Genomic DNA, 13681 nt, shown 5'->3' on the forward strand with positions numbered 1-13681 from the left:
AGTGATCACTGGGAGCTACCCTTAGCCTCGACCACTGGCCGTTACAACCAGGAGAGGACATTGTGAAGGAGTGAGGAGTCATGAGGAGCAACAGGCAGGGGCCCTCACCTGCTCCTTGTTTGAGAAGGTCCACCACAGAGTCAGTGGGCATAGCCAACTCCAAGGCCTCTTCGTTAGGGTCTATAGGAGAGGAGAGAGGAGAGGGAGGAGAGAGGAGGAGAGAGGAGGAGAGGAGGAGGAGAGAGAGGAGAGAGGAGAGGAGGAGGACAGGAGGAGGAGAGAGGAGGAGAGAGAGGAGAGAGAGGAGAGGAGGAGGAGAGAGAGGAGAGAGAGGGGAGGAGACAGAGAGGAAAGGAGAGGAGAGAGGAAATGAGAGGAGGAGGACAGGAGAGGAGGAGGAGAGGGGAGGAGACAGAGAGGAAAGGAGAGGAGAGAGGAGAGGAGGAGGAGAGAGAGAAGAGAGGAGGACAGGAGAGGAGATGACAAGTGAAGAGGAGGAGAGATTGAGCAGAGGAGAAGAGAGGAGAGGAGAAGGAAAGGTGTGTATAAGTTTTTGTGTGTCTGTGTGTGTGTGTCTGTGTGTGTGTGTCTGTGTGTGTGTGTGTGTGTGTGTGTGTGTGTGTGTGTGTGTGTGTGTGTGTGTGTGTGTGTGTGTGTGTGTGTGTGTGTGTGTGTGTGTGTGTGTGTGCCTCACCCTTGGTGGGGATCATCAGGATGCAGGGCAGCGCCAGCGGTGTCATGGCGTGTTGATACACGAGAGCAGAGAGACAACCTGCTCGCAGATACACACGCACACACACACACACACACACAGGCGCACACACACACACACACAGGCGCGGCCACACACACACACACACACACACACACGCACACACACACACACACACACAGGCGCGTCCACACACACACACACACACACACACACACACAGATACCCATTTGAATAAAACCTGAATGCAGGCACATACTGATGCTATTGTAAACAATACATAATCATCTCATTGACGAAGAGGAGAAAAGAAGAGGAGGAGGAAGAGGAGGAGAAGAGGAGAGGAGATGAGGCAGAGAGAGGAGAGGAGAGAGGAGGAGAGGAGATGAGGCAGAGAGGAGGAGAGGAGAGAGGAGTAGAGGAGAGAGGAGGAGAGGAGATGAGGCAGAGAGGAGGAGAGGAGGGGACGAGGAGGAGAGGAGAGGAGAGGACGAGAGGAGCGGAGGGGAGGAGGAGGAGGAGAGAGGAGAGAGGAGGAGAGGAGAGAGGAGGAGGACCAGGAGCAGGAGTGACCGACCGAAGTATGGTTCGTTGGGACAGCCTTTGAGGCGCACGCCCTTGGAGCTAGTCTCGATCAGGAAGTGACGCACCAGCTCGCTGATCAGGTCCACGCCCACTGCCGACAGGAAGCCACACACACAACCAATGAGACGTCATCCCTTGGAGTCCCGCCTCCTACTCATTACCCACCAACAGAAATAACGTCATTACCATCGAACCGTCGAACGGTAATGGCATTATTACAGTTGGAGGGCACTGACATATTACTACCGTTAGCAACTGTAATAACGTCATTTCCACTCGTCAATAATATTAACGTTACCTTAAAGGATCATCGAAGGGTCTTTCGTTAGCGTTTAGTCAGTATTCAAACAGCTCTTATCATGGCTGCCACTTAGGTTACTTGCGGTCCTTCCTCAGCAGACTATTGGAACGCGTCCCGGTCGGGTCCCTACCCTTCATCTGCAGACTATTGGTTCCTACCCTTCATCTGAAGACTATTGGTCCCTACCCTTCATCTGCAGACTATTGGTTCCTACCCTTCATCTGAAGACTATTGGTTCCTACCCTTCCCCAGCAGACTATTGGTTCCTACCCTTCCCCAGCAGACTATTGGTTCCTACCCTTCCCCAGCAGACTATTGGTTCCTACCCTTCCCCAGCAGACTATTGGTTCCTACCCTTCATCTACAGACTATTGGTTCCTACCCTTCATCTACAGACTATTGGTTCCTACCCTTCATCTACAGACTATTGGTTCCTACCCTTCCCCAGCAGACTATTGGTTCCTACCCTTCATCTGCAGACTATTGGTTCCTACCCTTCCCCAGCAGACTATTGGTTCCTACCCTTCCCCAGCAGACTATTGGTTCCTACCCTTCATCTGCAGACTATTGGTTCCTACCCTTCATCTGCAGACTATTGGTTCCTACCCTTCCCCAGCAGACTATTGGTTCCTACCCTTCATCTACAGACTATTGGTTCCTACCCTTCCCCAGCAGACTATTGGTTAACCCTTCATCTACAGACTATTGGTTCCTACCCTTCCCCAGCAGACTATTGGTTCCTACCCTTCTTGGTCGGCTGGACGGTGGGTGGGGGGCAGGCCACCTTCATGGCGAGGCCGTAGGCGCCGCGGAACGAGTGGCTGTCCCGGATCACGAAGGCACCGGGCTCACGGTCCTTCAGCAGGAGGATGGCTGGGGGAGAGAGGGGGAGAGGGGGGAGATCGGGGGGAGAGAGGATTGGGTCAGGGTCAGGGTCGGGGTCAGGGTTGGGGTTAGGGTCAGGGTCAGGGTTAGGGTTAGGGTCAGGGTCAGGGTTGGGGTTGGGGTCAGGGTTACCTTGCTCTCTGGTGATGTCGGGTTTGTACCAGAACTTGGAGGTGTCCTGTACAAACTTGACGTTCATCTTGATGTCCGGGCAGCCGTCTGAGGGAACACAAGAACCCCTTAGACCACCTGCTGTGCATCACACAGAAAACACTCACCAGAAGTCTCTCTCTCTCACCCGACTCTATCTCTCTCTCTCTCTCCTTCTCTCCCCCCCTCTCTATTTCCTCTCTCCCTCTCTCTCTCTCACTCTCCCCCCTCCCCCTCCCCCCCCCCACTCTCACTCCATATCACCCTCCCCCCCTCTCTCCCTTCCCCCGCCCCCCTTCCCTTGTCCCTTACCATATATGGAGAACTTGGAGAGGTCCGACAGTGTGTGTGTGTCCCCCGGGGTGGGCGTGGCCTGTGTGTTGTCCAGCGCGCCCCCATTGGTCCGCTCGGGGCTGTTGCCGGGGAAGTATCTCTTGTCGGGCAGGTCGGGGGACACCGGGAAGGCGGGCGTGGCCGGGGGCGTGTCCTGGGAGCTGCCGGCGCGCCGCCGGCCTACCAGAGGGCTCGGTGGCACCGCGGCCCCCGCCCCCCACCGGGGGCCTCGACCAATCAGGGGGCTGGTGGGCTGCGGGGGCGGGGCCTCCCGGTTGCTGTTGCCGGGGGCGCGGCGCTGCAGGGCGGGGCTGGGGGGAGTGTTGGTTGCCACGGTGCGGTGCAGAGTGTTGGGGCTGCCGGGCACGCTGTGGACCCCCACCACCTTCACCCCCCCCGAGGGGGAGGCGGCCCGAGCCGGGGGGCCCCGCCTCCAACTGCCAAAGCAGACACAGGACACGTTGGACGACCAATCGCACGGCAGCTTTTTGGTATGTGGCGAAGGTCGGAGAAAAACTGATCAATGCTACGACGTCAATACAGATAGGGGCGGGGCTAAGGTAAGACTGGCCTATCAGGGCTGGGGGTGGAGATACAGTCATACTATCCTATCAGAGATATGGGCGGAGCTACAGTAAAACTGACCAATCAGGGCTGTGGGCGGAGCTACTGTCATACTGACCTATCAAGGCTGTGGGTGGATCTACAGCAATACTGACCAATCACAGATATGTCCGGGGCAAAGGTAATACTGACCTATCAGAGATATGGGCGGGGCTAAGGTGACACTGACCTATCAGGGCTGTGGGCAGGGCTACAGCAATACCGACCAATCACAGATATGGCCGGAGCTACTGTAATGCTGACCTATCACAGATATGGGCGGAGCTTCTGTAAAACTGACCTTTCAGGGCTGTGGGCGGGGCTACTGGAGGAGAGAGGGAAGTGTGACGATTGTCCTCTTGAGTCAGCAAAACCTGAAGAAAACAAACACAAACAGACATAAGAGAGGTCAAAAAGTGTGGTGGAAAGAGAGAGAGAGAGAGAGAGAGAGAGAGAGAGAGAGAGAGAGAGAGAGAGAGAGAGAGAGAGTAGGGGAGGAGGGTGAGGTTGCGGGTGCGATTCTCACCTCTGTGGAAGTCAGGGCTCACAGCTGCAGTGTCAAACTCCTCAGGATCAAAGGCTTCATGGTAGCCAAGTAGTTGACCCTGAGAATAGCACACACACACACACACACACACACACACACAGACACACACACACACACACACACGCACACCGATTAATCGTTTAACAGGTTTAAGAACACCAGGTAATTTGAACACTTCATATTCGATCATAAGCCGTTTTGCCACAATTTCAACCCATTTTTTTCTGTTTCACAGTTAGTCTGAATCACTGTAAACCGTTTTGGAGCTAGTCTGAATCAATCACTGTAAACCGTTTCAAAGCTGAGCTGAATCACTGCAAACCGTTTCAGAGCCAGCCTGAATCAATCACTGTAAACCCTTTTACAGCTATTCTAAATCACTGTAAACCGTTTTACAGCTGAGCTGAATCACTGCAAACCGTTTCAGAGCCAGCCTGAATCAATCACTGTAAACCGTTTTAAAGCTGAGCTGAATCACTGTAAACCGTTTCAGAGCCAGCCTGAATCAATCACTGTAAACCGTTTTAAAGCTGAGCTGAATCACTGTAAACCGTTTCAGAGCCAGCCTGAATCAATCACTGTAAACCGTTTTAAAGCTATTCTAAATCACTGTAAACCGTTTTACAGCTGAGCTGAATCACTGCAAACCGTTTCAGAGCCAGCCTGAATCAATCACTGTAAACCGTTTTAAAGCTGAGCTGAATCACTGTAAACCGTTTCAGAGCCAGCCTGAATCAATCACTGTAAACCGTTTTAAAGCTGAGCTGAATCACTGTAAACCGTTTCAGAGCCAGCCTGAATCAATCACTGTAAACCGTTTTAAAGCTGAGCTGAATCACTGCAAACCGTTTCAGAGCCAGCCTGAATCAATCACTGTAAACCGTTTTAAAGCTGAGCTGAATCACTGCAAACCGTTTCAGAGCCAGCCTGAATCAATCACTGTAAACCGTTTTAAAGCTGACCTGAATCACTGTGAACCGTTTCAGAGCCAGCCTGAATCAATCACTGTAAACCGTTTTAAAGCTGAGCTGAATCACTGTAAACCGTTTCAGAGCCAGCCTGAATCAATCACTGTAAACCGTTTTAAAGCTGAGCTGAATCACTGTAAACCGTTTCAGAGCCAGCCTGAATCAATCACTGTAAACCGTTTTAAAGCTGAGCTGAATCACTGCAAACCGTTTCAGAGCCAGCCTGAATCAATCACTGTAAACCGTTTTAAAGCTGAGCTGAATCACTGCAAACCGTTTCAGAGCCAGCCTGAATCAATCACTGTAAACCGTTTTAAAGCTGACCTGAATCACTGTGAACCGTTTCAGAGCCAGCCTGAATCAATCACTGTAAACCGTTTCAAAGCTGAGCTGAATCACTGTAAACCGTTTCAGAGCCAGCCTGAATCAATCACTGTAAACCGTTTCAAAGCTGAGCTGAATCACTGTAAACCGTTTCAGAGCCAGCCTGAATCATTCCCTGTCAACCCTTTTACAGCTATTCTAAATCGTGTAAACCGTTTCCGACGCTGAGCCTCACCTCCCGGGCCGGGCCTCCGGCGTTGAGGGCCAGGGCGTTGGAGAAGTCCGGGGTGCGGGTTCCGGGGCCGCGGGGGGCCGCCGGCTCATCGTGCCCGCTCTGGTACTGGCCCTCGCTGGTGGTGCGGCGCCGGGCCGTCTCTGGGCCCCCCTCGGGGGTCATGCCCCGGGAACGCTGCCCTGGAACACAGCACCGTCCGTCAGGACAACCCAGCCTCCGGGGCCCACGCCAGAGGACCCCTAGTTGACCGCTAGTGTAACATTAGTGTTGTGTTACGCTAGTGTAACGTAAGTGTTGTGTTACGCTAGTGTAAGATTAGTCTTGTGTTAAGCTAGTGTAACATTAGTGTTGTGTTACGCTAGTTTAACGTAAGTGTTGTGTTACGCTAGTGTAAGATTAGTCTTGTGTTAAGCTAGTGTAAAATTAGCGTTGTGTTACGCTAGTGTAACGTAAGTGTTGTGTTACGCTAGTGTAAGATTAGTCTTGTGTTAAGCTAGTGTAACATTAGTGTTGTGTTACGCTAGTGTAACGTAAGTGTTGTGTTACGCTAGTGTAAGATTAGTCTTGTGTTAAGCTAGTGTAACATTAGTGTTGTGTTACGCTAGTGTAACATAAGTGTTGTGTTACGCTAGTGTAAGATTAGTCTTGTGTTAAGCTAGTGTAACATTAGTGTTGTGTTACGCTAGTGTAAGATTAGTCTTGTGTTAAGCTAGTGTAACATTAGTGTTGTGTTACGCTAGTGTAACGTAAGTGTTGTGTTACGCTAGTGTAAGATTAGTCTTGCGTTAAGCTAGTGTAACATTAGTGTTGTGTTACGCTAGTGTAACGTAAGTGTTGTGTTACGCTAGTGTAAGATTAGTCTTGCGTTAAGCTAGTGTAACATTAGTGTTGTGTTACGCTAATGTAACGTAAGTGTTGTGTTACGCTAGTGTAAGATTAGTCTTGTGTTAAGCTAGTGTAACATTAGTGTTGTGTTACGCTAGTGTAACGTAAGTGTTGTGTTACGCTAGTGTAAGATTAGTCTTGTGTTAAGCTAGTGTAACATTAGTGTTGTGTTACGCTAGTGTAACGTAAGTGTTGTGTTACGCTAGTGTAAGATTAGTCTTGTGTTAGGGTTAGGGCTTCTTCTATTGCGTAAGCGTAACGCTAGTGTAACAAAAGTGTTGCTAACATGTAATGCTTTTGTTGCGTGAATGTAACACTTGGTTACGTTAATGAAAACTTTATGCAAAAGTAGTGGATAATCGAGGTAACATTAGTGCAAAATGAGTGTAAACTTTAGTGTAAACATTTACATAATTTGAAGGTAGAGGAGGAGATATGAGTAAAGTAGGTGTAAACAAAGACAGAAAGACAGGATGAAGCAATACAAATGACAGGTTAGGAACGAAGTGGCAAAGCAAGGGAGATATGCAAGCAGAAGCAGTGGAAGCAAACTATTGGTCTTATCTGCAGTCATCTGGAATCTGAACCACCGCTGGGAGGGAGGCTGAGAGGTTTACTCTGTCATAGTTACTAACACCGAGTAGCGTAGCCCCCGGTACATCACTAAGTTCACAACAAATGTACTCTTGTAGGATTCAAAGCTGTCGTACTAGGTATTTCGGACAAAATCCCGAACTTCCCAGAGAGTGGGTTTGACTGTCGATCCTGGAGCTAAAACAAACGGCAAACTCTTGCTCTTAGTTTAAATCACTGATTCCAAGTGAATTAAAATAATTTAATTTTTTATTTAGCTAATGCGCTCTATCTACAGTACTTTGGGCAGTGCGAGCTGTGTATAAAATGTGCTCTATTAAATAACTGTACTCCATGCATGCCTAGCCGCCATCCTGGTACTTTTCCACCATGGTTAAGAGCTCTTTGTAGCCTCTGGCCTAAAGACACCAAGGTGGCTGAAACCACATGACTGAAAGCCTCCAATCAGAGGGATGAGATGCGTGTCATGTGACAAACCGGAGAAGGAGTAGGAGCGATGGCGGTCGGAGGGCTGAGGAGTCACACTGGCGTTCAGACCCCGAATACGAGCGTTGTACTCTGCTCCGCACCAGGAGCAGGTGGGAGGAGGAGGAGGTGGGAGGAGGTGGCAGGGTGTCAGGTGATGAAGGAGGAGGTGGGACAGGAAGCGGAAACCAGAAGCGTGGGATAAGAGATGGACGGAGCAGGAGGAGGAGGAGGAAGGAGGAGGAGGAGGAAGGAGGAGAAAGAGGAGCAGGAGGTGAGTAGGATGCAAGAGGAAGGGGAGGAAAGTGAATGAGAGGTGAAAAAGGAGGAGAGGAGAGGAGATAAGGAAGGGTCAGAGGAGAAGAGGAGTGGGGCAGCAGAGAGGAGAGGGCGGAGGAGGAGGAGCAGGAGGGGGAGTCATCGAGAAACTCAAGAAGAAGACACACAAATCATAAAATGAACAAAATCAAGACGAGGATGATGGCTGCGAAATAGATGGAGGTTATGATTTGGAAACCTAGCCCACAAGGACTACTCCCTTTGAGCATCATGACTTACACACATCCACCACCAGGGGGCGCCTGTGAGCATCGGCCCACAGCCGTGGTTGGTGTAGGAGTTCAGGGGGTGTGCACAAGTACGACACTGGCTGACATGATATTAGGAGACTCAGTTACGTTTAACGCCTTTCCCTAGCACTATGACCGGGGGAGTGGTGTTTATTGGCAGGTTTGACTATGGGACTACTTAGTGGTTCATCACACGCGTTCATCCAAAGCCTACTCACATTAATACAGGTACATGTGATTAAGGGGCAGGCAGGGTCAGGGGTCGGCCGGCTGGAGGTTAGACTGCTGATATTACAGTTTGAACCCGGGACCTTTCGGCTCAGGGTCAAACGGCGAAGCCACTAGGCTCTCCCGCACCGAATTATACGTCTGTGCATTAATGTTGATTACAATACTGAATGCTGCAGAACTTGGGGATCAAACCCAGAACCCTGTCAGTATTACAGTAGCACCGCCCACAGCCAACTGAGGTCAGTGTAACTGTAGCCCCGCCCATATCTCTGATAGGTCCATCTTACAGTAGCTCCGCCCATATCTCTGATAGGTCAGTATGACCTTAGCTCCGCCCACAGCCCTGATAGGTCAGTATGATTGTAGACCCGGCCGTATCTCTGATAGGTCAATATTACCTTAGCTCCGCCCACAGCCCCGATAGATCATTATGACTGTAGCCCCGCCCGTATCTCTGATAGGTCAGTATTAGAGTAGCTCCGCCCACAGACCTGATAGGTCAGCCCCGCCCTCCCTCCCTCCCCACCTCCGCTCCCCCCGGCGCTGGGTTGTCCCGGTAACCCCCCCGGCCTCACCTGCGATGCGGTGGGCCACCAGCCCCTCCAGGTTGAGGTTCTCCTCCTGCTCCTCCTTCGTCCCCGGCGTCGGCGCCGGCGCCGGGGACGAGGAGGAGGTGCTGCCGCCCAGGTAGGGCGAGGAGCAGCGGGGGTCCGCGGCCCGGGCCGCGTCGGGGGTCTTGGTCCGGGGCTGCTGGGCGGCGGCAACGGCGGCAACGGCGGCGGCGGCGTGGCCGTCGGGCCCCGGGGAGGCGGGCCGGCGGCCGGCGGCGAGGCCGAAGCCCCCGCCGTCGTAGTACTCGGCGCGGTCCGACGGCACGCTGACGGACTTGGGCAGGCTGAGGTGCGGCGGCGTGGGCTCCAGGTCCAGCATCAGCATGTTGAGCGCCTCGATGGACTGCTGGATGTCCCGCTGCGAGGCGGGGATCAGCGGCAGGCTGTGGGTGTTCTGCAGCGGGGGGCCGAAGGGGTCGTCGGGCAGGCTGTGCTGGTGCCAGGAGGTCAGGCCGCGCTGCACCGCCTCCCGGCTGCTGGTGCTGCGCTCGGGGGCGCGCGGCATCAGCCGGGGGTCCAGGTACAGGGGGTGCTCCGTGGCGGCGCCCCCGCCCCCGCGGTGGTGGTGGTGGTGGTGGTGGTGGTGGTAGTCCATGGCGCCGGCGGCGGAGGGCGTGGGCGGGGCCCCGTGGGCGGGCGTGTCCGCTAGGCGTCCGCGCGCGCTGCGCTCCAGGTACGGCCCGTCGTCCTGCGCGGCCCCGGGGGTCTCGTCCAGCTGGCCCTCCAACGAGGACAGGGTGCCCAGGCTGCTCCTCCGCTCTTCCTCCTCCTCCTCCTCCTCCTCCTCCTCCTCCTCCTCCGTCTCCTCCTGCAGGAGCTGGGTCTCCTGCTCCGCTCCGGGCGGGCCGCCGGCGGCGGTGGCGGCGGCGGTGGCGGCGGCAGCGGCGGCGGCGGCGGCGGCGAGGCGCCCGAGCCCCCCGTTCACGTGCACCTGCGCCGGGACCAGGTGGCGCACGCCCCCCCCTGGCGCTCCGGGCCCGGCGGAGGAGGAGGAGGTGGCTAGGTAGTCCTGGTGGCGCTGGCGGCGGGAGGCGGGGCCGTCGTCTAGGCCGCCCAGCAGCGGGTGGGGCGGGCTGAGCTGCGGGTGGGGCGGGGGGTCCGTGCGGTCGGTCTTGGTGGAGGCGGTGGAGTTGCCCGAGTCGGAGCTGACGGAGAGGGTGTGGTCGACGGTGGGGAGGGCGGAGGAGGGGGGCGGGGCCACCGGGTGGGTCTGGGCGGGGGCAGGGTGGGGGGGCTGCAGGGCGGCGTCCAGCAGGGGGTCCTTACGGATGCGGGCGTACAGACTGCCGTCCAGAGGACCCTCAGTGTGGACCAGGTCTGGGGGGGGGCGGGAGACAGGGGGGGACGGGGGGAGACGGGGGGACAGGGGGGGACAGGGGGGGACAGGGGAGACAGGGGGGAGACGGGGGAGGGGGGGACGGGGGAGACGGGGGGAGACGGGGGGACAGGGGGGGACGGGGGGGACAGGGGGGGACAGGGGGGGACAGGGGGGACAGGGGGGGACAGGGGGGGACAGGGGGAACAGGGGGGGACCGGGGGGGACAGGGGGGACGGGGTGAGACAGGGGGTAAGACGGGGCAGAGCAAACAGAGGTTCATCACACATACAGACACACAAACGCAGGTCCATCCAACACACACACACACACAGGTTCATCACACACACACACACACACACACACAGGTTAATCACACAGACACACACACACACAGGTTCATCCCCACACAGACACACACACAGGTTCATCCCCACACACAGACACACACACAGGTTCATCCCCACACAGACACACACACAGACACACACACAGGTTCATCCCCACACAGACACACACACAGACACACACACAGGTTCATCCCCACAGACACACACACAGACACACACACAGGTTCATCCCCACACAGACACACACACAGAAACACACACAGAGGCATCCCCACACAGACACACACACAGACACACACACAGGTTCATCCCCACACAGACACACACACAGACACACACACAGGTTCATCCCCACACAGACACACACACAGACACACACACAGACACACACACAGGTTCATCACACACGCAGGTTGTAGCTAGCGGATGCTATGGCTGGACTGTGCGGTAGTGAGAGGAAGTTCATGCAGCGAAGAGACAGAGAGACAGGACCCCTAGTGAGCCCAGACAGATGGCACATCGCTCAGCTATTTAAGACCTCATGTCAACAAGAGAGAGAGAGAGAGAGAGAGAGAGAGAGAGAGAGAGAGAGAGAGAGAGAGAGAGAGAGAGAGAGAGAGAGAGAGACAGAGAACAGAGAACAGAGAACAGAGAACAGAGAGAGAGAGACAGAGACAGAGACAGAGACAGAGACAGAGACAGAGACAGAGAGACAGAGAGAGAGTGCATTTCTAATCACACATGTCGCCCTCGCTCATTGGTGGGGGGGCCTGATATGTTTTGTCTTACATGCTTTTGATTGGAGAAAACAGTTAATGTAGTACCAATGGTTCCTCTGAGCTCACATTCACGTGGTGCATCTTATCATATCCAAATCAAGTAAAGTTGTTCAAAGCCAGCGTTGAATTCCTATAACGCTGATGCTATAACATCCGTTTGTGATGAGAACCACTTTCTCCACCTGAAACTCCGTCAGCCACCATCGCCTTCATCACCCCCACCATCACAACCATCTCAACACCGTCACCAGATCATCACCACCATCATCTAGTCAACACCACCTCCTCCACCGCTACCACCATCAACTCCGCCACCATCTCAACACCACCATCACCACCACCTCCACCACTACCACCACCACCACCACCACCACCACCTCCACCACTACCACCATCTCATCACTCACCTTGCTTTCAATCACTGCCGTATCAAACTTTGACAGAACTTTGCCATATCTTTGCCAGAAATTTCCCAGAACTTTTCCAGAATTTTCCCAGAATTTTCCCAGAACTTTGCCAGCTCTTTAAGAGAGGTGGTTCCTGTGGTTCCTGTGGTCCCGTTCCTCTGAAGCAGGCCGATCGCACACAGAGCACTAACCTAAAATAGCCACGGAGGGCTAGGGTTAGCACGCTGCCTCCACAGACAGCTGGCCCTATTAAACCGGGGCTGTTTACTACTGCGGCTAGCGCTAACTAGCATGACATCAGCCTGGGATTCAAATTGATGCATCGGACTCACAGCATCCAAAGGATACACGTGCACGATACCAACATGCCAATTATATGACATCTATAAGGACACACACACGGACACACACACACAGACACACACACTATGGCAGTGGGTGCCTTGGTTGCGTTGTCCAATTGTCCGACAGTGCAGATCTATGTATGTAACTATCTAAGCACGCTTGCTATGCTTAGCAGGCCAGCGAAACAAAGGGTTTAAGGGTCTCCGTCGCACAACACGCTGTCAGACAGAGTGAACACTAATACCCTAAAGGTGAGTGTTTCCATTCGTAGATCCCCTCCTGGCGGGAGAGGTATTTCTGCGGTCGCCATTTTGGATCTGGAGTCAGTTGTGGTTTTTAGGAGCCAAATATAGAGCCTGGCCTTCATCCAAACACACACACACACACACACACACACACACACACACACACACACACACACACAGTGCGAGTGATGTCATCTTGGCTGCAGGTTTCTCTTCCAGGGTCACGTGACACTAGAATTTATAGCATTCGTATCACCGTGACGATGGGCAGTCGGCGTGGCGACGCCGAATGGAAGCCGGACAACGCAGAGACGGAGAGAGAGAGAGAGAGAGAGAGAGAGAGAGAGGGAGAGAGAGCGAGAACCACTAAGACAGACAGACAGACAGACAGGTTGTCCTGTAGTGATGGTGAGTCATAGCTGGTCAGTCTGAGGGTCACAAGGCCCCCAGTGATGTCATCTACCTCAGTGATATCAGTCTGTCCATCCACACGTCTGACTACCTGTCTGTATGTCTGCCCATCTGTCTCTCTGTCTGAGAAAGACAGGGTCTGTCCCCCCCTCCCTCTCCCCTCCTTCCTCCTCCTCCTCCCACGTCCTCCTCCTTCCTCCTCCTCCTCCTCCTTCCTTCCTCCTCCTCCTCCCCCCCACTCTGTGTTGAGCCACTAGAGAGGCTCAACACAGAGTGTTAGTGGGCGGGCCTCAAACACGACACACACACACACACACACACACACACACACACACACACACACACACACACACACACACACACACACACACACACACACACACACACACACACACAAAGCCATATGAACATTTGCACTGGACGGACGACCAACACAGAACCACAGAAACGCCGCATCCCAGGAAGTCCACCCCCGACAGGAAGTGGTTCCCACCCAATCAATGCCCTGAAGGACAGGGCACGCATTACTCCTCGCCACGGCCACGGTAAGCGGTAAACAGACTGCACTCATACAGCGCTCTTCTAACCAGCGGCCGCTCAAAGCGCTTTACAATATTGCCCTATACGTTCACCCATTCATGCACACGTCCACACACCGACGGCGGAGCCGGCCACGCAGGGCGACAGCCAGCCGGTCAGGAGCAGTCGGGGTGAGGGCGTCTCGCTCAGGGACACCGCGATATTCTAGGAGGAGCCGGGGGATCGAACCAGCGACCTTCCGGTTACCAGCCTGAGACACATGCCCCTGAGCAGAGCAAGGTTCCACTGAGC

The 13681-nt window shown here is 54.3% G+C and overlaps 2 protein-coding genes across 9 annotated transcripts in view; one reads left to right on the forward strand and one right to left on the reverse strand.

The window, feature by feature from the left end:
- The window catches only part of LOC307074323 (protein NLRC3-like), a 270634-nt gene that overhangs the window by 100632 nt on the left and 156321 nt on the right, over positions 1–13681 (forward strand). The gene's annotated exons all lie outside the window — the stretch shown is intronic.
- Positions 1–13681, reverse strand: part of LOC307074324 (tensin-1-like) — a 42734-nt gene that overhangs the window by 6847 nt on the left and 22206 nt on the right. Inside the window, exons 17-27 of the mRNA XM_079734419.1 lie at positions 8963–10315; positions 7600–7680; positions 5644–5822; positions 4096–4174; positions 3871–3943; positions 2946–3403; positions 2616–2702; positions 2343–2471; positions 1290–1388; positions 695–772; positions 109–180 (exon numbers count right to left, since the gene is read on the reverse strand). Of these exons, the coding sequence (XP_079590545.1) occupies positions 109–180; positions 695–772; positions 1290–1388; positions 2343–2471; positions 2616–2702; positions 2946–3403; positions 3871–3943; positions 4096–4174; positions 5644–5822; positions 7600–7680; positions 8963–10315 (2688 nt within the window). The remainder of the gene's footprint in view (positions 1–108; positions 181–694; positions 773–1289; positions 1389–2342; positions 2472–2615; positions 2703–2945; positions 3404–3870; positions 3944–4095; positions 4175–5643; positions 5823–7599; positions 7681–8962; positions 10316–13681) is intronic.

The sequence above is a fragment of the Pollachius pollachius genome, assembly GCF_949987615.1.
Source record: "Pollachius pollachius genome assembly, chromosome: 4".
Classification (NCBI taxonomy): Eukaryota; Metazoa; Chordata; class Actinopteri; order Gadiformes; family Gadidae; genus Pollachius; species Pollachius pollachius.